The 25,118-nt window shown below is 37.8% G+C and overlaps 1 protein-coding gene across 3 annotated transcripts; it reads left to right on the top strand.

Moving 5' to 3' along the window:
- The first annotated feature begins 1,378 nt into the window (after window positions 1–1,378).
- LOC119740661 (acyl-CoA 6-desaturase-like) lies at window positions 1,379–22,159 on the top strand. 3 transcript variants are annotated; one of them, XM_038216031.1, is made up of 13 exons: window positions 1,379–1,551; window positions 2,612–2,866; window positions 7,197–7,343; window positions 7,843–7,989; window positions 10,295–10,396; window positions 14,174–14,233; window positions 15,578–15,716; window positions 16,476–16,552; window positions 17,039–17,136; window positions 18,451–18,547; window positions 20,246–20,325; window positions 20,617–20,742; window positions 21,843–22,159. In XM_038216031.1, exons 1-13 carry the CDS (start codon window positions 1,525–1,527, stop codon window positions 21,904–21,906), a joined length of 1,419 nt encoding a protein of 472 aa, XP_038071959.1. In that variant the 5' UTR covers window positions 1,379–1,524; the 3' UTR covers window positions 21,907–22,159. The 3 variants fall into 3 exon arrangements, with proteins under 3 accessions (XP_038071959.1, XP_038071960.1, XP_038071961.1); XM_038216032.1 differs by having other exon boundaries at window positions 1,540–1,611; XM_038216033.1 differs by lacking the exon at window positions 1,379–1,551 and adding an exon at window positions 1,869–1,957.
- The last annotated feature ends 2,959 nt before the right edge of the window (window positions 22,160–25,118 follow it).

Genomic DNA, 25,118 nt, shown 5'->3' with positions numbered 1-25,118 from the left:
CCCACCCGACCCAAAATTGTGGTTTGGATTCCCTAGTTTAATTTTGCTTTTTTTGGTGTCCTCATGTCCATTGGTGTCCTTCATAATTTGCCTCGGTGCTCTCGATCATTTGCGGTGGTGCAATTTCCCATTCCTTGGTGCTCTTTGGTAAAAAAATGAGGAGGGCGGCAATAGAGGGCGCCTGTTGGAGCTACCGCGGAACGTTTTGGAAAAAAAAAAAGATTGACGCGCATGATTAAAATCGACGCGCGCTGACCAGAGACTTATTATTTTTTTTGGCCTTACTGGTGCTTTTTTTTTTTAATTTCACTCGTGTCGCCCTGAAAAGCGACTAAATATTGTCTGTCAGTGTGCATAATCGTCTGTTAGTGAACAGCGACGTACCCCATCCGAAGATGATTTTGATTTAAACACCGCTACTTTACACAGGGATGCAATTTGTTGAAGTTGCTCGATCTCCCCGTGCTATTTTCGAGTTTCATCCAAACTTGTTTTTATTAAACTACTCTGTGTCTGGCGGTACAAATGTGTATTAACTTTGAATGAGGCATTGAACAAAGAAAATACGGAATACGCCATGTTTGTCTATAGCAAAGGTACAAAAAGTACACAAATAATTTGCGGCCCGACGGGCGCAAAAGACCCCACAACAGAAAAAAAAGTTAGATCTATTTTTTGTCAAAATGAAACAACTGAACATCATTAGCAGATACTGTGGAGCAAGGGGAGAGTGATTTTGTCAATAACATAATGGCATCACAATAACACAAATCTAAATTGGAAATTTAATTTATGGGGGAATGCAAAGTAAAAGTATTGCACGCATTCATCACACCGTCGCACGTGATGTACGTGCGATCTTTACCAGTTGGATAAAACGCGACAACCCCTTTCTTGATGTGGATCAGTCCAAACAGTTATATGCAAATTTGCGGTTTGGACTATTACATTATTTCGCCCATTCCCGTCCTTCTTTTTCCCTTTCCCTTTTCCAATGCCAATCTGGGACTTACAACTCGTCATAGTTCTGCAGAAAATCCGCAAATGATTATTTTTTTAGCCATAAATCATAAGCTTTAGTTCAGTTTATACATACAATGGACATTTCATGGGGGGTTTCCTCGTTCATTTCATCATCAGACGTTGACAAGTGCGATGACATGGCCAGAATATCACCTGATGTGACTAAGTATGGAAAGCCAAACAAAACAAAATACACAGTGGCCTTTTGCGTGCAGGCCGTGTCCGAAAAGGGCTTTTAGACTTTCGGCTATGTCTACTTTCAGGTTCTTTTCACGCATTTTAATGGGTGAAAACCTCGAAAAAAGCTGAAGAGACAGATTCGTGCGCAGCCTCGGACTAAAGTCCCGTGAGTGCAGCTGAACATATTTTTTTTCATTCGCGCGCCATGTTCGTGTAGCAAACGCATGCACGCCGCACGTGAAGCTGAAGGCTAGATCATCTAGGCACGGTCCGGTCACCGGTCGTCTCTTGAAAAAAATACTGAAGGCTGTCGCGACGTCGATGGACGACAGGTACACAAAAACAAAGGTAACGTGAAATTTTAACTCATTTTTATTACATGCACGTCGATACCGGATAAGTATACATGTAAGATTTGTTTGTCTAACTACGGGAGATTATACAAGATTGTCTAGGCCCTTGGTACTTAACAATACAATTATAAGACTAAGAGTAAGATGGATCACTCGGCATATTGACAACAAGACATCAAAGTGTCGTCAGGCGGTCCGGCGCGGCAAGCCTCATCAAGCGAGCTACGCGCGGTCCGGGGTTACGTATTGTTAGAAAACCGCCCATGCTGTGACCTCGTGTGTTATTTTTGTCTTTACGTAATCCGCAAAATTCAAACCGGACGCTTGTGAGTTATTAAAGAAAAAACTGCATAGGGCCTACTTATCTTACTTATTCTCGTGCTGAACTGTCTCTGAAGAAAGTGAGCTAAGCATTGTTTGTAGGCCTATCTTCTTACACTTAGTTTCACTTCCAGCACTTTTGAGACATTTTGTCAAATGGTCATTGTGCAGTGAAAGAATAAGCACTGCAGACTGTTTCTCTATTGAGTATTGTATGGTACTTTTTAGATCTGGAAAGAATTCGACATCAAGTTTTCCCTGCATTTTTTCCCTGCCATCAAAAAGCGATAACCTACGCGATTTCCTAAAAAGTCAAATTTAGCAGGGAAAATGTTGAAACCTAGCTGAGAAAACAAAGTCTGGAAAAAATGTTGCAACCTGACTCCACTTTTTTCTTCATTTATCATCACAGTGAATGTCATTCATTGCAAAAAAAATGATGATAAGGCATGAATCTGGGACTGAGAAATATTTCCCAATTTTGCTAGGAAATAAAAAATGTTCTTGACTCTCCATAGACTTTGTACACAATCGCGGAAGTGGCATCAGGTTACAACATTTTTTCCAAAAAAAAGTCTCCCGGGTAAGAAAATAGAGCCACATCGTGACCAACTGTTAAAAAAAGGCGATTTGTATAGAGTCATAGCTCAATGGTCAGACTAGTCCTAGTATAGATACTGTCAGTGCTTGTAAGTTGTAGAAAAACTAAGGAAAATGTTCCTTGCTTGTTGCAGACCTGTAGTTTAGCATCAGACACAGACAAGATGGGAAAAGGAGGCAACCACACAGAATCCGCTGTAGCAGAGACACAGGCCTCCAATCTCGGGACCATACCATGGGACGAAGTCAGCAAGCACAATGGCCGTGCTAAAGAGGACCCAAGCAAGTGGCTTGTGATCAATGGCCAGGTGTACGATGTTACGGCCTGGACGAAAAAACACCCGGGAGGTTCCAGGCTTTTGTCACACTACGCTGGGCAAGATGCTTCGGTAAGTAGCGAAGTCAAATAAAATAGTTTCGTGTCCAAAGGAGCCATCGCCCATTCTACTAGATTTTAAACTTGCATACATCTACAATTTTACTGGAAACAAAACAAAACAAAAAGTATATTACAGATGTATGATTTTTTTTAAAGGAGGGAAAAAAGAAGCGGATAAGAAACTTTTTTTTTTTACTTGTCCTTTTAGAACTTTTTGTGTTAAAAATTGGTAAATATCCTTATGATCTGAGATGTGCCTGAAGGTTAATAATAGGAATAGTCGTCTTAGTGTTGTGTAACTTTCTCCTAGGTGGGGGGGGGGGGGGGGGGGTGGAAGAATAGAGATGCCACTTAATTAGTTTCACACAGTCTGTTGAGAGGCACGAACATTTTCTGAGGATTTATATTAATTTGAATTATTTCTCATTCACAAATTCACTTTTTGTATTTCACCATAAATCGTTGCAAATATGGGTAATGATCGATCATCATTGAGGTTGTGAAAACAGTTTTGTCAGGAATCTGCATTCTTTTCAGTTGGCATAGCAGGTGGAATAGCTGCCGTGACCCATTGATGTTGCTGGTACAATGTACCAATGTCATGCTCTGCCGCACTTGACTTACGCTAATGTATAATGCAGCCATGCAGCGCCCCTTCATTAAAAAAGCCTCACAAGTCACATAAACAAAACCATATGTCGGGATATTCAAGTCAAACGCTTCACGTTGCAATTTCAGTCGTTCTGATGAAATGGTGATATTTTGTTTATTCAGTACTTCACAGTCATCAACAATGGGGGAGAAAGTTTCCTGTGACTATGGACAGTGAAAGTGCATCATAATAAGTTTTTCAGTAAGGTCAATAATTGGGGGGGGGGGGGACTACAGATACTTTAGCTCTGTAGGATTACCTCTACTGTCACAATGGTAAAATTGAAGAAATGCAGACTACAAGGCAAAGCAATAGTGAAACCCTTCGTTTAATCTAGAGCACTTCAAATGGGGGGGGGGGGGGGGGGGTAGTTGAACACAAAACTTGGCCAGAACTGTTTACCCAGAATAAATAAGGAGAGGAGATAGGGTTGATTTCATCTGACATAATGGGTACTGTTCATTGCAGGCATTAGGTTAGGTGCAGGAATTGCATGTTTGCCCCCCAAAAAAATCATAAAACTGAGGCTCCAGTTACTTGGGGGGGGGGGGAAGGGTAGCTAGAGTGTTGTTTGGCCCTTTTTAATAAAAGAAATCGAGATTCAACACAAACATGTGGACACTTAAAATGCTAACTAGATCCCTGGTTGAGAATGTACTACACACAACATTTTTCACAGATCGTTGGATGAACTGTAATGTACATTAATGAATTACAATCATGGCTAGTGCTGGTTCAAGTTAAGTATGTAAATGTGTGTAAAAAAAACACTTACAATATAGCAGAGGCCTGGCCTGCAAAATATAGAGGAACTGCTTCAGCAAAAAGGCTGGAGAATGACTTCCACAACTTGTTCCAAGGAGCATATAGCCTGTTAAAGCTATAGTCCATCATTTGTAATTTGTGCATTTTGTTCGTTTGAAGCAACAAAAGAGTTCAAAATCTAATGAAGGATACTGAGCAACTAACCTGATGAAGTTTCAGCTAAGCTTCAGCTGTACATTCCGAGAAAAAACAGCATTCTAAGATCTCAATTTCAAATCAAAAGTTACTGAATCATGTTTTGAATTGTTTTGAATTGCAGCTATACGCGACGTAGCGCACTAATCTGACGAATTATAACAACCGCTGCGGCGCGTGTGCATCGTTCCAAACCTTGTGCGCGCTGCGCTGAATAACAAAACGAACTACTAATTTAAATTTTCCTACGGTGCTTCTTAAGAATCACCGTTGGAAATGCATTCTTTTGTTGATTACTTCAAAATGACAGCTTCCCAGAAAGAATAATTTCACAGGGAGTTTAGTCCCCTTACTATCTTTCAACCAAGTATGTTTTCAACAATAATTACGCCAGTACTTTTCGGATGGCTGCAAATGATGGACTATAGCTTTAAATAACAGACAACTAAATATTCCTTTAAACTGAGGCAAATGTCACTGGGGAAGCTTACAAAAGTATGCATGCACTTATGTGTTCACCTTTAATATTGGAATCAAAAATGTCATGTTGGCAAAAAGGGCAAAAGTTTGTGGCCTCATATTTGTCAATCTATATCCTATTGACCTTTCACCAAGCATTGGCGCAGCAGCCAAGAACAATGCATGATGAAATCGCAATGGCCCTATATATTTGTTTGGCACAATCTGGAATTGTGAAGTGAACAAACTTTTACGGTCTGAAATGGGCCAGCAGGTTTTGAAAAACACCAGGCTGAGTTAGACTTAGTCTGAATTACGTGGGCATTACCACCAATAACATGTACACATCTTGAAGAAGAGGATTTAGCCACCTCCATACTTTCCATAGGCATACATGTAATTGGTGTATGTAGCCAATTCATTGTTTTCCATCAAAAATACGACAAAGCAAGTGAGAAATCAAGATTAAAATCAATTAAAAAATCTTTTTTGCCTCCACCCTTTTAGACTTATCCCCAAAATAATTCCAGTATCATTTTGATTTTGTTGATATGATCATTGAACAAAAGACAGGTTGTCTAACTTTTCAAGTCACAATCTTTCAATTTATTTTCTTCATCACGGTAAAGACAAACCACTTTCAGATTTATCATTAAAAAAAATGTTTTTATGAGACTATTTAAAGGCATTTTATGAGCTGAATAAGCTTGTTCATGTGTTCTGAAAGTTGGAATCCGTTTGAAAGAGGTTTAAGTTTTGTGAGCCTCTATCCATGTTCTATCACAAGTTTACAAGTTGACTTTGTAATAATGATTTGTTTGCAAGTGTTTAAATTGATCTGCGGATCTAATTCCTGTATCTGTTTTGGATAAACGATTAACTTTTGCCTTGAGAATTAATGTTCGCCTGAGAAATTATCTCATCAATAAATTAATAAACTGCAAAATAACGCAGTGAGATTAATTTTTTTTTAATTTTTGCATGAGAAATTATCCAATAAATAAATAAATAAATAAACTGCAAAAGAAAAAAAAACGCAGCGAGACTTACGAAAAGTGCGTTCAGATAAAAATCAGCTGGGGTACTTTGTAGCGTGAGGGTTATTGGGCAAGATATTATCCAACAACTGTCAGACGGTGCCAGTGACTTTAGCAATGACACTAGATAATGTATCAAGAGTTACATCTCGCATATCACACTGTATTTGGTTTCATAGTCCACTTTTCAATTGTGGCGGTTACCCTGAACTTAAACTTGTGGTTATCGAGTTAATTTTTCTTAAAAAGAAATAAACAAAAGAATATTATATTTAGAGCTCTCCATTGAAGTTGATCAATATGTCACGTATGAAATATGGTCGTATGAACTCCAGTTTTGCACGTATTGCACGTACATGTATTGTGTAATCTGTTTGAGGTCTCATAATGATACGTACTTGTTGGAAAGTGTGAATTAACAGCAATGAATTGCCATACAAGTAAAATCTTTTTTTAATTGTGTACATATAATGTACTTGTATGTTGTAGTTGTGAATATCAGCAGTAGAATCGCGTCAATGCAGCTTGTGAAATATTGTATATGATATGAAGGGTCGCCTGATATTATAAAGGGTCGCGGAATGCACAAAATCTGAGACAAACTAAACTTAACGTACAACATTCCCCTAGCGTTGTCCAAGGGGTGTGGCTAACTCGCAAACGACGATAGGTCAATCCCACTGCAACAGGGACCCAGTTGCATAATTCTTTGTACTTAAAACTTTCAAGCATTATCGATCCACAGTAAAGTAATAACGGTGTGCAATTGGCTGTACTTTTGTCAATCCTTCAAAATCCTCCTTAAACTCTTGGTTCATTTTTAAACTTCTGATACGAATGATAGCTAACGCTACAGACCAGGAGTGAGATTTTGCAGGATTGCTCCTGATTTCAGGATTTTTGGGTGAGGATTTTTTCTGATTTCAGGAGTTTAAAAGAATGCCTTTTGAAATCCGAACTCTGAGTAGTTACCGTAAAGGTGTTTATGGAACTTTATGCCCATAAAAGTTTATATAGAACAAAAGAAATGGGTACTGTAAGGGGTGCCTTTAGGCAAATACAAACATCTTAGACCCTTCATTGCTCTGGGGCCCTTGGCGAACCTCAAACCCTCGGCCGATTATTTCGTGGATTTTTCATTTTCCCCCAAATCTCAACTCTAAACAGACTTGCCACCACCACGCCAAAAACAATTCCCTTGTCTCATCTGCTGTGTTTTGTTTCCCAACTAGGAACCCTTCACTGCCTTCCATCCCAACATGAGCAAGGTTCAGAAGTACCTCAAGGGCCTAAAAGTCATCGGCAAGGCAGAGCAGAGGGAGGAAAGGAGGGAAATCGAGGAAGATCTCAAGAATTTGAGGAGCACTGCCCAGAAAATGGTAAAAAGCACAATATTTCGAGGTGCTTAACTTACATTCATTTGCTTAGCTTTTTTTTTATTTTCAGCATCTGTATAAAATGAGGCAAGACCAGAAGCCATTGATTATTGCCTTGTGTGTATATACTTCATTATGTTCTTTTATTAAGCGTGACTCGTGCCCGATGGGCTCCGTGCGCCAACAAAAGAGGGCGTTTTTTAACCTATTTTGAGAGCTCTGTGGATGGGACACACAGCGTGAATGTGCAAAAGCTATAGCCACCGCGTCTTTGTGTTAGCGTCAGGCGTCGTCGGCGTGCGAAAACGTTTGAACTAAATTCAACTTGCGATGGTCTCCGAGACTAATCCCCACCTCCAATAACTTTGAATACATTCCAAATACGCAGTGGATGGCTCGGGAACCAGTCTAGGTCACCCCCAACTCTCCTTTTCTGGCTGTTGATAGGGTGCTTGTGCACAAAGAAATCTAACATTTAAGATCTGTGTCTTTTATTTGTCAGGGTCTGTTTGAAGCCAACTACTTCTTCTATTTCCTCATGCTTGTACAAGTTGTCTTCTGTGACCTCTTTGCCTACATCAACATGTTGTACTTTGGGGCTGGATGGGGGACGTTTGTTGCGGCTGCCCTCCTTACAGCAACTGCACAGGTAGGCTGAACTTTCATTTCTAGCCCATAATTCATTAATTCACTCTGCATGGAATTGTGTCAAGCCTTATGGTCCAATGTTAGTTATGACGTTAAAGGCATGATGTACGACTAATTTGGGGTGGGGTGTGGTTTGCCCAATGGGACATGGTGTTAGTGTTCTTGGGCAAGACACTTTACTACAATAGCTTCTCTCCACCCAGAGGTACAACATTTAATGTGTACATTATGAGAGAGTAGTGGCCACGCTGTGCTGATCTCGAGCTGCTGCAAAAAACTGGTCTCATGGTCTGATGAACATGAGATGATTGGAAATCACTGCCATATTATTTAACCCTTTAGCACTTGTATTAAATTGTATTCATAAATACAGGGGTGTGAAATCTCAGCTTTAAAGCTGATTTCAGCTTTTTTGTTTTGGATTTCAGCTTTTTTCCCTCTCTTGCTGTGTACAAAAGTATAGGAGATTTCCAAAGTTCGGTTTTTTTTACACCTTTTTCAGCTGTTTTCAGCTATTTTTATCAGTGGTCACTCACACCCCTGTAAATACCTGAGACAGTTTACGCATTCCTATTGGTCGGGAGCCCGTCACGTGGGTTGCTTCAAACCACCGATAAAGCGCCGCTGCCGCACCGCACGCGCCAATTTCCAAATAAGGAGATTTTTATAGCACCCACGCCTGCAAGAAACATGCCATAGATATGACCAGAGGGTTGTTTCACAAAACCTGAAGTAAAATTGTTGAAGAGAATCGTTGGAAATTGTTTGATTTTTTTGACCAACAGGTGTTTATGAATGGGAATAAATATGTGCTTGGCTGGTATTAAACAAGGGCGCTTTAAACCCGGCTAGGGGCCTGGTCGTGGATTTCTGTGAATCATTAATCAGATATTATGGTTAATTGGCTCTGTCACGGACATTACATTTCCTTACATAACGCTGGAATAGCGCCATAAACAAATATCATAATCAATGGCTGTCGAAGTACAAAACCAACAGTGCAAAAAAAAAACCCACACAAACGGCTTCTGAGGTTGAGCTCTGCAAAATCTAAAATTTGTGTTTAATTTTTTTTTTTTTATAAATCAGGGGTGTGAAATCTCAGCTTTAAAGCTGATTTCAGCTTTTTTGGTTTTGGATTTCAGCTTTTTTTCCCTCACTTGCTGTGTACAAAAGTATAGGAGATTTCCAAAGTTCAGCTTTTTTACACCTTTTTTCAGCTGTTTTCAGCTATTTTTATCAGTGGTCACTCACACCCCTGATAAATAAACATACTGCATATTTCACATTCAGTTGCCCGTATAATGGCTATTTTCCCTACATAGTTTAACCCTTCAGTAACCCAGCCTTGATGAAAGTGGGTGTGTTTTGCAGCTGCAGAGCAGGCCGACTAGACTAGACATACATTCAGGTTTTTTACCCATGGGCTTTTATCATATAGCTGACTGTGTCTCATCGCCAGAAGGCATGGTGATAGGTCTAGCTGCATTTATTATGCAAAATACCATCCAGGAGAAATTGTACGAATACCCACTCGACTGCTGGACTGCTGGACCGTGTCAAATGATTAAATTAGCGGTCTAGTGCTTTCTGTGACAGAATTAGGCCGGTGGTCTATTGGTTTTTCGCCCTAAATGAGTAGTATTTACAATGTAAACATCTCCATAAAATCAATACACACACTCATTGATTTCTGACTCCTAAGTGCGCACTGTTCATTCTGACAACGTAGCTTATTCACATGTTGCATTATGGTTGTTTTTAAAAGGCCATTCATTGTCTTGAAATTGTACATGCAATACCATTGACTTTTACTTTTCCCCTTAGCCAACATACTTTATATTTCTGTAAAGTGCGAAACACAGCTATCATTAAGTTTTTGTTTGAATCATATTTAACGTTGATTTTATCCAGTAGATCTCCAGAAGTAATGATCAGGTGATTGTGCTCAAACAACTACACAAAAAAGTTTTCTCGAGATATGGTTTACCAGAGTACAAACTATGAAAGTGATTCATTAATTATAAATGAATAAATTTGGTGCAATGTTTTCATAAAATTATTCGAAATTCAATATCTGATTTACATGGTGTCACAGTAATCCATCTTCGATACAGGGTCGATGTTTGTTACAAGTTTCAAATTTATCCCATGTGCATACCATTTTTAGAAGAAAAGCCATGAGCAATCGATGAACACACACACAGAAAAGTAGCACATGAATATAGCAACGATGTATGAAATTTATTAATGTCAAAAAAATGATGATTTTAGTAATGTATGTTTGCGTTCATTCTGTTCCACAGGTTCAAGCCGGTTGGTTTCAACATGACTTGGGCCATCTGTCAGTCTCCAAGAGTCGTACAGTGAACCGTGCTCTCCATGCGTTGCTGATGGGAGTTAGCAAGGTATGATCATGCTTCTAAAACCTGAGAGCTCTTTAGAATCTATACGAATGATTCTTTAGGTAGACCATGAAATAAAGAATATGAATGGAGTCATTAAATAATAGATGGCTAAAACATAGAAATTGTTGAATCAACCCGGCATTTTATGTGAGCAAAACAACCTTTCACACTTTGCAATTGGTTTTCATTCATTGGTATGAACAGATATCTTGAATGACAGAATGTTAGGCCTATATGCAGATTGTTGCCTTCGGTGACCTTCAGTAACATCATTCAAATTTGGAACAAAAACACATTATACAAGAAGCCGCAGATTAAGGGAAACATTCTTTTGTTTCAATTTTAAAGATATGTGGATCTGGTTACATTCACTTATTATCAGAATAACCACCCACCTTCCCTCCCCCCCCCCCTAATTTTTTCGGACCAAGTAAATGTGTTCCAATCAATCTATGAAGCTTTTCTAGAGTTGTATCTCATTTTCTGCGATTGAACTTTGACTTATTTGTTTGGACAAACCAAAATAGGATTATGAAGCACTTAATCATGATTTGGCCTGATTTCAAAGTTTGTCTTATCTGCTGTGTAGTGTACTATGCACAACAACAAGTCACACATAAATCCTAGTTGACAGATTATGTTAGATTCTCATACAAAACAGTTAGAATGCATTTCAATTTCAAAGAGAAAAAAACTAAAATTAGTTTTGTGAGGCAAACTATGAAATTTTGTATGGCAAAAAAAATGTTGAAATTCCCTCACATTTTCCCATATGAATCAAGGTAATTGCTCGCTGAATCATCAAGGTACACTATAAAGTTCCTTTCTGTGCAGAAAAAAGGAAGGTCTTTTTGGAGGGGGGAGGAATAAAGAACAAAGAGATTCGGCCTTGGCTGGAGGCTACAGACAGAAAATTTTGGACAGAAAAGTTTGCACATAGATTGTTGTATGGAAGGGTGATCTGAATGGAACACTAGAGCTCTGAGTGATATGTGCCTTTACAAGGACAAACCCATACCAATGGTCTTCATCCATCTGGATGTGTTATATAAGAGTACAAGGTGACTGGACTGATTATAAAACAGTTCTGTTCAAGGTGACTGAACTGATTATAAAACAGTTCAGTTAGGCCAAAAAAAAAAAGTCTCCGGTTTCTGTTTCTGGTATGCGCGCCATAGCCATGCGCGTCGGCAAAATGAAAAAGTTTTTTTTTCAATGAAAGATGATGTCTCAAAACCGCCAAACTCACTGGTTTGACTGGAATCCTGCTGCTGCACAATTTTAACGTGTTTTTAGATGGGGTTATGGTCGAGAATAAGCTTTATGTGGCCTCTCTGGACTCCCATATATTTGCACTAAGTTTAGTCAGGTACCATTTGCAGTCATCAGCCGACATTTGAAGCAAAAAAATCAGGTAAAAAAAAAAAAAAAAGCCGCGTCGCCGCACCACTTTTTGGGCAAGCTCCATACCAGAAACTGGAGACTTTTTTTTTTTGGCCTTATGTATTGATTTTTTTCCCACCTGCTGGGACAGAAGAGACCCTTGTATTTAACCCTTTGTGTCCTGGGCACTAGTGCATTTTGAAGGAAAAAGGATGAAAGCACTGTGGGAAGTTCATCTTTAGCTACATCATGAAGTGAAAATTACTTCTCATTTGGAAAATTTATATCTTTGACAAATTTTGTTTTGCTTAATCCTTTCCAATTTTCCGTATTTAAAACAAACAAAATACCAACCGAAAGAAAACACTCATCCAAGCAGCTGTGAATCCTCCAAGCAGCTGTGAATCCTCCAATTGTAATTTCCACACACCCTAGGGTGTAACAGTTAACAGATATCTGTCAAGATTGTCAGACATGATAAACAGTATCAATTGCTGAAACATTTCAAGAAATTTTAAGGATTGCATTGAAGTGATCAAAAGTTCATCCGCTAGTTAAAGAAAAATTATAGTCACATAAGAAGAAGAATAATAACTGGATTTATAGAGCGCCAAATTGCCCAAAGATACAATGCGCTATAACCAAGAAATGAAAAAGGGAAAGAAGACAAAGAAAGAGGACAGCCAGTTATGATTTGGGGAAAAGATGGGTCTTGAAAGCCTTTTTGATTGAAAGACAAGACGCTGCTTGAATTTCTGATTGGGGTGGGTAGGCTATTCCATATTCATGTGTCCAGTTGTTAGAGTAGAATGATACTGCCAATAACATGTCTTCAAAAATGATTGTATATTTTAGCATGTTAATCTTGTCAAGAATCAATTCATATGAAGCCATGACATGATTACTTTTTGGGAGTGGGCTGTCTGGCAAATGACAAGGTTATATCAACAGCAGACAATTGTTCAGTCCAATGTTCAGTCCATGTAACAATTAGAACAGAATGAAGAAGAGTCAACAGATACCGGTCCCCCAGAGATCACCCCACAAATCCCCCCCATGTATAAACAGACCTTACATGATGTAATGGTCACAGTTATCCAGCCAGCTAATCCTTCCGTGCAAGTTTCTGGTAAATTGAGATTAAAATTTATACACGTGTGCAAAGTTTTACCACGACGCCCAGCTTTGTAATGCCCTGGATTAGATTTTTCCAGTTGTTTTTTTTTTTAGATTTGTGGCTATTAGAAAAGCCTAAGTGAGAAGTTTTCATCTATTTTTTTTTTTGGGGGGGTTGAAAGTTTTAATTGAAACAATTGCAATGGCAAGTTGTTAGGAGTGCCTTTTTTATGCAAATACACACCTATGCCACAAGTAGACCCTGTGTTGATTTGAGGCTTTGTAAAATATTTTGTTCATGAGTTTTTTATTTGTCCCAATCTACCGCCCATGTTGCCAATTTTCATCTGTGTTCCTCTCAAGCCCTGGCTTTAAGTCAACCCTCCCCCTCCCACTTTTAGAATAGCCTGTTCCCTTCCTTGTAGAAACATTTTGGATTATTTGTACCCCACTCCTGAAGTAGAACTTCTCCTGACCAGTTCATGACCGTGTCCGCTCATGTCAAAAGTCCAACATGTTAGTAGAAAACTAGGCATGTAACAGTAACATGCTCAGTTATGTGTTAATAATGTGTCTGGAGAGATCAGTACAATGGACAACCCAGAGGCTAGACTCTGACAAAAGGGACCAACAGGACAATCCCAGCTGGACTTCAAGGATCCAAACTGGTTGCCTAGGGGAGGGACAAAGAGAATATTATGTCCTTCACAAAAGTCAATTGAAATTATGTCCTTCACAAAAGTCTTTTGAAATTTATTCATAAGATGGAATAGAATTGAAAAAGTCTGTTGAATTATTCAATAGACTTTTTGTGAAGGGTATAATAAAAGCCTTGTACACTGCTTTTCCAGACACAAAAATGATAAGACTAATAAGACCTCTGTCCAGTTTATTTCAACTCCAGTGAGTTACTTTTCAAAAAATAGAGTCAACTTTTTTTGTTTAAATTAAAAGAAAAAGACATGTGAATTAACATTTGTTAGCACATTTTGAGGGGGGAGGAATCCAAAGAAAATTATAATGTATTGAAATGAAAATAGAAATATGATAATTTGAATATTTGTACCAATTCATTAAATGGTATCATCAGTTGGACAAAATGTACCCAACCAAAAAAATGCAACTAGAAAAAATGTGCAGAACGTTTTCTTTGTTTAAAATGTTCAAAATTATATTCAGCTAGATGTGTCCAGTGCCAATGTCTGTCCTGTCCTGGATGGTAGATAAATCCAAATCTTTCATATGATTAATGGTCTTTTTTCCCCCTAAAATGCACAGGGTGCCTCTGGCAATTGGTGGAACCACATGCACTACCAGCATCACGCTAAGCCAAACGTAGTAAGTAGCTTTATATTAGTAACTTCTTATTTCTGTTAATTAAATGTAACTTGACCACATGGAAAATCTGTAATCCACTGTTGAAAAAAAGAAAAAGCCTTGAACCTGTGTTTTTCTCGATCCTGTTCAGTACCGCCATGAGATATCCATTATAAGCCAATGAAATATTGTGTGTTTACAGTCACCCGACCTACCAGGATTTTTTTACAGCCAAATCGCCGACCTCAAACCTTTTAGGGTGCAGTGAACTAATTCAAGTGAGAATTTCTATGCCAGCCGATTAGCATAAAAAGTGACCCCACAATTTCTTTTAAAAAAGGAGACTGTTTGGCTTTAAAAAAGGTGGAGTTGTGTAAATATAGCCAAAGATCAACTCCCTGGTCTTTGGGCTTTCATCTGAGAGCAGATTTGATAATATCTTGCAGTCTTGGGAAGTACCACTTTTCGGGAGGTGATTATGTTCTGTGGTGAATAATTAAAAATGTAATCGGCTAACCCACCCAAAATTGAAAAGAATTAGGCAGATGAAGGATTAGAAAATAATTTAATTTTTGTTTCAGAAACCCCAGTGATGTCGGCTTGCATGTTATTTGGCCCTGAACTTTGTTGATTTTACACTGTTTTCAATGGGGCTTGAATTGGTTCAGTGCACCTTGTATGCCACGTTTGTCCAAAAATTTTGAATAAAATAATTTTTTTGTCAATAAAAAAGTCTTTTCGTGTGTTATAGGTCAATTAAACAACTGAACAGGTTAATTGAACAGAATCTGTTCAAGGTAGTTTTTTGGGGATGCATGCATTCGTAGGCTTCGCTACACAGTGCGGCAAAGACTGCACCGACGATCAACTTACACAAAATGAAATACAAATTTCAAACGAATGCGGTAAGATGTACGCTAAAACGTGGGTGGAGGGCGACATCATACATTTTTGTTCCCAATAAAAATATTTAGGGTCTGCATGATTTGGATGGTAGAATTGCGTCAACACAGCTTGTGAAATATTGTCCAATTACATGATATACAAATGGACGCGGAATGCCCAAAATCTGAGACAAACAAAACTTAACGTACAAAACTCCATAGGGTTGTCTAAGGGGCGTAGCTAACTTGCAAACTGTGATACGTCAATTGTACTTGGCGTTATTTGGATTGTTAGCTTATATCCAATACTAATTAGATAGGCGTACGATATTAAAATATCTTCAAAGTGGGGTATGCCAAACAATGCCTCAATTCATCCACCCGGCCCAAAACCCTGCATCCAGAAAACATTTAAAAAAAAAAGTTTTTTAAAATATTTAACAATTGCGTGACTCACTCATGATTGCATCCATGTCCCCAGATGTACAAGGATCCCGATGTGAGACTTGAAGCCCTCTTTGTCGTCGGGGAGAACATGCCCAAGAAAATGGCTGAGAAAAATGCCGCCAAAGGAAAGTCCAGCATGCCCTACAACTATCAGCATAGGTACTTCTTTATAAGTAAGTTGCCCTTCTTCATGTTAATTTCCAATTTGTGATAATTTGCCCAAATTTTTTTCCCCCACGAAAATGAAGTGGTGAGTAAAATTTCTCGCTTGTTTCAGATGGGGATCAAGTGGCGCAGATTTACAGCTTCAAAGCCGGTTCATATTTCATGTTAATGCAAATGTGAAGGACATCTCTCAAATTCTATTTTAGTAAACGTAAAAACTAAAATTCGATTTGTTACCTGGTCGTGGTAGAAACTATTTCCAACTGGGTTGTTTTCAAGGAAATTTTTTTGACATCGATTGGTGCATAGAGATCAGCTATCTGTCCATAGGCACTAGAATACTACGGTTAAATGTTCACTCTACATTAATGCGTTCATGGGAAGTTTAAACAGTCCTGCCATAATCTCGAAATTTGTTGTTTGAAAAAGCATCAGGTCTCTTCTCAAAGCTGTCCATATTTGTCAGAATATTTATGGTGCATGACGCGTTACAGAGAAAATAACGCCAGGTCAGTGCTAAAAGGTTGCTAAAAGGTCATCAGAGCAGTCAATCAATTTCTGGCAAGCACTTTTGGCTCAGATTTCAAATAAAATCAACATCCAGACTGATATATTTTTGTAAAATAATTTTTTCCTTGCAATTTATTTAGATTTTGCCATGTTTTGCTGCTGAGTTTGATGTTCTGCCCGAATTTTCAGATAGCGCTGAGGCAGTGTAATAGTATTAAAGCATTTGGTAATCTGCTCTGTTATATTTCTCTCTGCAGTTGGGCCGCCTCTTCTGTTCCCCGTCTACTTCCAGTTCATGACCTTTTACTACTGTGTCACCCGCAAGGAATGGATGGTACTGAGTTATTTTGTGAATTTTGTTGACACGATCACGTAACTTGTACTTGAAACTTTCAATATTTCCAGGATAGAATGTGTGCAAGTTGACCTTAAAAAACACTAGCAAGATTTTGCAGGAATATGTTACATTCGGGAACATCTTTTAGGTGCTACAATGTGTGCGACATGTTTCCCATCTGGGTTTATTTGGTTAAGGTCAATAAATTTGTTTTGTGAAACAAACCAAAGCATTACAATTTACAACAGTTTGAAAATGTTGCTCAAATAAAATTGGAGAAAAAATTACCTAAATTTTCCGGTCAATCAATTCTGCAAATTGCTGTTGGATTAAAGACAAACACTTGAGTCTGTAACTAGACTAGTCAGTGTTCGGAGCCAGGAGGTTCACATATAAAGTGAACATGAACTCACGACACTTGCCTGCTATTTTCTTTCCCCTAAAGTTTAACAAACTCTGTTTGCTCTTGTTCTGTACATGCAGGATCTGTTTCTAAGTGCAACCTACTACGTCCGCTTTGCTCTGTTCTACATACCACTACTCGGTTTCTGGAAGACACTCGTGCTGTTTGAGTGCATGAGGTAAAGGGGGTGGGGCTAATGAAGAAATGAAGGGGGGTGCTTGAGAGACTCGTATAAAGAAGATGCAGATGACGTCACTGAAGCATTTGAACAATGTGTCAGATGGCAATACGCGTACAATTTCTGTGTGTTTGCTTTTAAAAAAAAATCACTTGACATTCGCATGACTGCAGGTTTTCTGTAGCTATGCAATAGAGGACATTTCTAAAGCAACTGCTCTGATTTTCGTTACGCTTTCTTGTTGGACTGATATATGATAATGTTATTACAATCAAATGAACCAACTCTCAATAGACCAAGTAATCTACAGGGTGAGTCAAAAAAAGCGAAACCCAAACCTCAAAAAATATATTTCATATTTAAAAAAATATGTAGCACCAAAATTAATAATCACTGAAAAGCCAATTTCATAAGCTACTTTTAGATGAAAAAAATACTGAAATTGCTCAATCCGTTCAAAGAAAATCACCATTTAAAAGCAATTACCCTAAAACTTGTCGTCCAAAAAAAAAAAAAAATTGTTGTGTGTTTTGACTGTTTGGAACAATGACAAAGAATACTTGTTTCAAAATGAAAATGACAAAGAATACTTGTTTCAACAACTGTCACCAACTGTAGTACACAATATCTTTATTAACAATCGTGGTTAGACAAACAATATGATATAGAAAATCTACTTTTTTCGAAAGACAGGACTTTGTTGAATACTTTTAACGTTTAAGCTGAGATTTTATCGCTGGTGATGTTTGAAGACAATTGTGACGACGATTCTTGAAATCGCAGTTTTTGGACGAGACAGGTTTTAATGGTGATATTGTTTGAAGGGATTGACCAATTTCAGTATTTTTTTCACCTAAAAGTAGCTTATGAAATTGGCTTTCCAGTCATTATTATGTTTGGTGTTACATATTTTTTAAAATATGAAATATATTTTTGGGGTTTGGGTTCCGATTTTTTTGACTCACCCTGTATGACATCATGCCTGTTGGTTGCCCACAGGTAAAGCAGCCGCCCAAGCATGCTTCTCATTTCCTTTCCCCGCAGAGTAAAATGTCAACCCCGGCAAGTTCATCCCGACTCGGCGATCTTGCAAAAATCAGTTTCTGGTCTTGCAAAAGCTGTAAACTTTTTGGTGTTGAAATAGCTGTAACATTGAGGTTTCTGCCTGAAATGACATTACGAAAAACGAAAAAGGCACCAAATACCCTTGAAAAGACACAAAGGTGCATTAATAAGGATTGCATAAAAAATGTCATTGCATAGCCCTTTAACGGATGTTAATCTTTCATTCCTATCGTTTGTTTGTTGTTGCAGGGTGTTGGAGAGCATGTGGTTCACCTGGGTGGCCCAGTCCAACCACATACCCATGAATATCGAGGAGGATCAGGGAAAGCCGTGGTTAGCGTTACAGGTAAAGCTAACTTCACTTCAACTAACAACGGAATTCTGTGCAATTCTGTTTCTCTGCTTACAGTGCTCACATAAAAACTTGTTGCTTACCCTCTAAGCATAGAACCCCTAGTTACAGACATGCGCCATGGCACAAAACAAAGTTTCCTGCTAACCCGTGGAATATGCTAACCTTTAGTTAGCAGAGCCAGGAAGCAGGCCCAGGGTTTATGCAGCTATCCTGCGCAAGGAAATTGCAATATTGTGGCTTGGATGATAAGGATGATGCACTCTTCAAGTGTGTATTTTATTCAAAACAAATAGAGTAGTGTACCACACTGTGGAGCTCTCATGAATGGCCTGACGGCACTATTAAAGAGGTTGTGGAATGCTCGAAGACATTTCTGTCATTTTTCGGGTATATGTAGCCTAAGGTGTGATGAAATAAAAACGACTATTGTGTCTGTCATGACATGAGTACAAAAGGTACTTTTGAGAGCTGTTTTTCAGGTCCTGTTGCAGCGTAGTATAAACGAGTCCTGTTTAATACGTCACGATTTGCTATGTTTTGTTTTTGTTTTACACGAATTGCACATTCGGGTCGAAACAGGACCTGAAAAACAGCTCTCAAAAGTACCTTTTGTAGCCACTTCATGACAGACACAATAGTCGTTTTTATGTCATCACACCTTAGGCTACATATACCCGAAAAATGACGGAAATGTCTTCGAGCATTCCACAACCTCTTTAATTGTTCCCACACACACTCCGTATAGAAAACTGTAATCGTAGTTTGGAGATAATTGAATGAATCACATCATGCTGGAATAGGCCGGTTCGGTATCTCCATGAAGTAGTCCAGGTCACCGAGGATGAAATGGAAGGGTCTTTTGTAACCGCGATGTTATACGCGAACGCTCATTCTGCTCGTAAATAACACGCGAGCATCGTGCAACCGTCTCCTTGCGCGTTCATGCGCCTTCGTTGAGTGTTTGGTTATCTCAAAAGACCTGTGACCCTTAAAGGGAAAATACAACATTTGCAAACATCGAAAAATAAAACTACCAAATCATTTTGAAATACCTTGCTGGACTGTTAGTGAGTGACAGTGTAAAGCATCCTGTAAAATCATGGCACCTGGTATACTGTCATTTTCAAGAAAAGTGGTATTTTTGTATCAATTTCCAACGCTGATCGGCCGATCAGCATTGGAAACAACTGGCTTTTTTTCAAATACTGGCCCCAGTTGACCATCGCACTTGTTTGCAATCGATTACACACCTATGAACGGGTACAAGCCAGCTAGATTGGTTCCCTGACCTTACAATTCCCCGATGTATGTAAACTGCTCTGTTTCTTCTTATATGGAGTCAGGGAACCAGACTACAGGAAAATGATTGTTTTTCTTAGTTTTTATAGCATTTTCGAACCCAAAACCTCAAAAAAGTCAGTATAACTATATTTGCTATATATTTCCAACCCCCCAATTCCATCCATTTCTGAAAATTACAGCAAAAGCAAATGATGTGTATTCCCTTTTACATTGTGTGCATGCACAGTTGAAATACCCAACTGGCGTATGGCAATTGCTTTACAGCATGGAGTGTAAGGGGATTGGGGAGCAGGAATGTTCCTATCTAAGTGTCATTCTTTGGAAATCGCACTTTTCAATTTTCTGGTAATTATAATCATTTGATTGCCCGTGCATTTTTTCTCGCAGCTGAGTGCTACTTGCAACATCCAGCAGTCCTGGTTCAACGACTGGTTCACTGGGCATCTGAATTTCCAGATTGAGCACCAGTAAGTATAGGAATAAGAGAGTCTTCTTCATTGAAACTGTAACTGTTTCAGAAAATAAGATGACAATAAGCATAAAATCTTCCTTCTATATTCACATTTTCTTTCTGTTTTTGTTCGCCATGAACACAGCCTATTTATATAAATCATTGGGCTCAAAGTGAGATATACACAAAACAGATTGAAATGCACTTACAGAGGTTTGTAATACCCAGATTTGAAAATGTGCAATTGATGTGAAGTTAACGAACTTGAGCAGAAACTTTCTATTGTTTTTATTTCTCGCCCTTCCAGCCTATTTCCTACCATGCCACGTCACAACCTTTACCGCATCGCCCCGATGGCCAAATCCCTCTGTAAGAAACACGGCATTGATTATCAGCTGAAGACTCTGGGCTCAGCCTTCGTAGACATTGTAACGTGAGTCACAACTTTGTCATTTTTATAACTTTACAGTTCTGAAGCTAATCTAAGTAAACTTACAACAAAACTATTTTTCCTGTGCTCACAGAGTGAGAGTTAAGTCCCCGAACTCGAATTTCAAGATTAGCCCCCACGCTTTTTTCTTCGACAAATTAAAAGCATTTAAACTTCAGCTCTCAAAGTAAGTTTTATCAAGTACCAAAGAAGTTGCAACAAAATATAATGGTTGTTTCCTGTTTATAAAAACTCATGACCTTATTACTAGGTCTGTCCATCTTGGAATAATTTAGTATTCGATTTTTTGAAACTGCGTTTGACCGAATATTCAGATATTCAAAACTGCCAGTTGCAACTTCGTGCCGAGCTGGTCAAAAGTTGAACGCAGAGAGCGCCAGTTAAAATATGCATGCGGCGATCAATATGGGTCACTGGAGTGTTTTGCACTAAGTATTTCATAACTGTCAAGGACTTTAACCTGCTAAAAGGATGAGAACAATGAACTGTCGTCGGAAAAAGTTACCGTCGACAAGAAAGTGGCACCTGACAATAAAGCACCGCAACTTAACAATAACATGCAGTCATGTGTGTACTTGCATATTTTTATTCTATATTTTTTAAAATATTCAAACCAGCAAAAAACCTATTCGAATATCTGATTGATGATCAAAAATTCAAATATATACTCGGTATATTTTCCGGGACAGCCCTACTTATTAAGTTGAGAACCAAGCAACTGAGCCAAAAAAAACACAAATAGTGCTTTGGTAATGCGAGAGAGCATGGATATTTTAGTCAAATTTCTTAATTTCTGCTGCAGTTCTTGCTGTATGAGGGGTGAAAAACTTCAACAACAATCGACAGTAGTGAAATGAAAAGATGAAAACGATCATTCAAATCTTTCGTTGCTTTGTTATAGAAGCTTTAGGACTTCGACAAATAAAATTGTCTTGCTGCTGTGAATTTTACAAGGTGAAGTACAGTAGCCCGTCTGGTAAATATTTCCTCGCAGCAAGTATTAACTAAATCCAAAATTTTGCTTTTTTAATTTTAATTTAGCAAACTAGTCTTTTTTTCCATTCTTTCTTCCTTTCCTCAAGGTCTCTGGAAAAGTCTGGCAAGATCTGGTTTGATGCCTACTACAGCCTGCGACATGAACTCTAAGGTCACAGGTCACGAAGGTCAAAAGTCATATGATTGATTGCATGTTGTATATGTTAACAAGCATCTGTTTCGTTTAAAATGCAGCTGGCATGATCAGTCCATACAAACACACGTAGCCCAGGCTTTCAAGTCTTCCTACTTGTCCTAATTTTCCTAGTATTTTTACCTTGCTCCTACTTTTCCTACTTCTTTTGTTGAAATTCCTATTTTGTCCTACTTTTTCGTCCCACAACTCCAAAAAAATGAAATCTCATTGAAAAATTTTCATAACAGTGTTACACACTTTCATATAATTCACACAAAGCTGGAGTACTGCAACTGTACTTCCAAGAGCTTAGTTGAGGATGGAGCACAAGTGTTGTGAGTAACGAACATGTTAAATGAGGCTTATGATGCTGTATCAATGAAAAGTACTCCTGAAAGCCTGCAAAATTCCTACTTTTATACTGATTTTGTCCCCAAAAAAACTATTTTTGTCTTTTTTTTTTTTTTTTTGGTTTTGTTGAAAATTTGGATCCTACTATTTTCTTCCTTTTTTTTTTACCTGGGTCTGCTTGAAAGCTTGGTAGCCGTTAGTATTACTTGTAGATTTCAAAGAATGTAGCATGATATGGTATGATAGGAATTTTAGAACAGTATTAAGATCCCGTTTAGAATATCCTTCATTATAAGAGTTTCACTCCTATGTGCTGAATATGATGCAATATAAGATGCATTTGGTTAAGGATAAATCAGATTGTATTTATGCAATTAAGACAACAGCTTTAAGTTACGACCAGAAAAATTAAAACAGATTGACAGCAACGTTTTTATGTATTTTTATGGATTGAGTCATACGGTTTGCTGTTTGAATGTAGTGACAAAATATTACTTTAAATTTTTCATTTCTACAGTAAACAAGACAAGGAATAAAAATACACAGATATATTGATTCAAATATAGTCATTTTCTTTTATAATTTCTTTGAAGATTTGTTTCTTAACAAACCTTTAAATTTCTCAAAGTACAACTTCCCTTTACTTTATATTGAAAAAGTAACCCATGATATATATGTTGTAATTCCAGTTCATTGTGTAGTAATGTTGGTTATAATTATAGTGGTATTGTTGCCTAATGTCACAATTACGCCAAAAAGTCATTTTGAAAATGACCATAAAAAGTGTCGTTTTTTCCAAAACGGATTGGGACCAAAATGTGCATTCAAAAACACTAATGCAGACTTTTTAATAGCACTCGCCGGAGTACCGAAGTGTGAGGTCATTTAGAACCAGAAAGTGTAGTGCAAACGAATGGAGTACGCGCGCGTGTTGGTTCACAGGCTGAATCACGCGCTAATGTCTCACACACATTTTGTGCGCATGACGTATTCACTTCGGTAATCACAGTAGGACATTATTAGGCACCAAATCCGCGGGGTTAACCATCATTCCTAAAACCTTTCTTCTTTACTTCATCATTGTCAATTATTAATATATTCATATATTAATATATCGGTCCATTTTGCAGTGAATATTTTAAAATTCTTTTTAGTTTGTGTAACTCTAATGTGTAACTAAACTAATGTTGATTTCCAATTTTTATAACCCTGTGGGCAAGCAAAAAGGGGATAGAACATAATACTAACAATAACAAAATTACATGGACAAATTCAAGTCAAGATTGTCCCCAAGATTTGTTATTTGAAAATTTGGTGCATATTGTGTGTTTTTTTACAATCAAATATTGATTAGAATTAAGCATATAATGCTACCTTAAATTTGTTTAAAGATGTGTGTGCAAAAACCTCCAAATTGTAAGTGTATTCTTGAGGGCTAAAATGTTTTATTTTTCAAAGGACATTTAATGATTTCAATATCTTGAAAATAAAGTTAGTAATTAGTTTAGCGTTGATAATCAAAGTTACTAAAAGTACCGGGTAATATGTCTGTTCCTTTGCTCATAATGAAACATTGGAAATCAGTTTTTGATAAGAAAAATAATTTAAACTAATTTTGCTGAATATGTCTTGTACTAACTGGTGTAGCCGTAGCATTAAAAATTGTCCCATGCAAGCCCTGCTTGATTGTCCCACTTCTGTCCAGTGTAAAACAATTTGTTTAAAGGTGCCGGCTTGTCAGTGTTTATCTTGGATCTGAAGGGAGCCCTCGTTTGGAGTTAATTTGTTTTGTTTTTTGCATGGCTCCATGGTTAAAACCTGCAATACCACTGAATACCACCCCAAATAATATGTGCTGATTCAGAATATAATTCTTACAAATATCATGAAGCATTTAAAATGTTTAGAGTTAGACATACATTGAGTCTAGCTTATCAAAATTGTTGCTATTACCACCTTAAATACTTTTTTATACCAGACTAAATTGCTTTACCTTGTTATTGTGTGTCAAAAAAAATAATATAAAAACATAGTAGCGTTTTGGTTAACTTTTTGAACAGAATAAAAAGGTGTGCCGTGTGGACCATTCAGTATTATCATTTGGGGTTTACGAAATCTCATTTTTCTCTCCAGATTCGCCTTCAGGATTGTAGGCCTTTGACTTTGGGGGCACTTAATCAGTTAAAAGTTTAGAGAGTTTCCATCTGGTTTGTAAAAGTGGTTGTTGGAATTTTCAGGAACCAGAGATGAAGTCGCAGTTGGAGACAAACCTTGATTTGGTAAACCTCAATGTACGAATCGTTGGACATTCTTAGAGGTTATGTATGGAAATTAGTGATGTAGTGATAGTATGGTGATATGACCATTGCTATGCGAATACGACAAACTGACGAGAAGTGCCAAATGACTCGTTGCTTGGTGTTTAATTGGCAAACTTTGTTATATCCCTAAATAAACCATTATCTTTGTTATGCCTCAAAAAGATGAGATTCATGTACCTCAGTATTTTAGATCATGTCGCCTGAATTGGAAGAATTAATCCATTTTTAAATTTTTCTGTTCTTATATAGTTTTTCTTTCATGTATCTTTGCATTGAAATTTCTGCTTCAAGCCTTAGAACAACTTTTTTTTAAGTATGTAATTCTTGTGAAGAACATTGAAATTTCAGGAATTGATATATTTTGTATGCAAGAAAATGAGGTAAAATTCTGATCCCTGCAAACCTACTCTTCATTTCTGTAGAAAAGAATCTCCCTAGAATATTTTAGATCTAGAAAAAAATAAAAATCCTTAACTTCCCTATGTTCAGGCTTCCCTAATCTTCTGTAAAAAAAA

This window comes from Patiria miniata, unplaced genomic scaffold (assembly GCF_015706575.1).
Source record: "Patiria miniata isolate m_02_andy unplaced genomic scaffold, ASM1570657v1 HiC_scaffold_5, whole genome shotgun sequence".
Taxonomy (NCBI): Eukaryota; Metazoa; Echinodermata; class Asteroidea; order Valvatida; family Asterinidae; genus Patiria; species Patiria miniata.
This window is presented reverse-complemented; position numbering and strand designations above follow the sequence as displayed.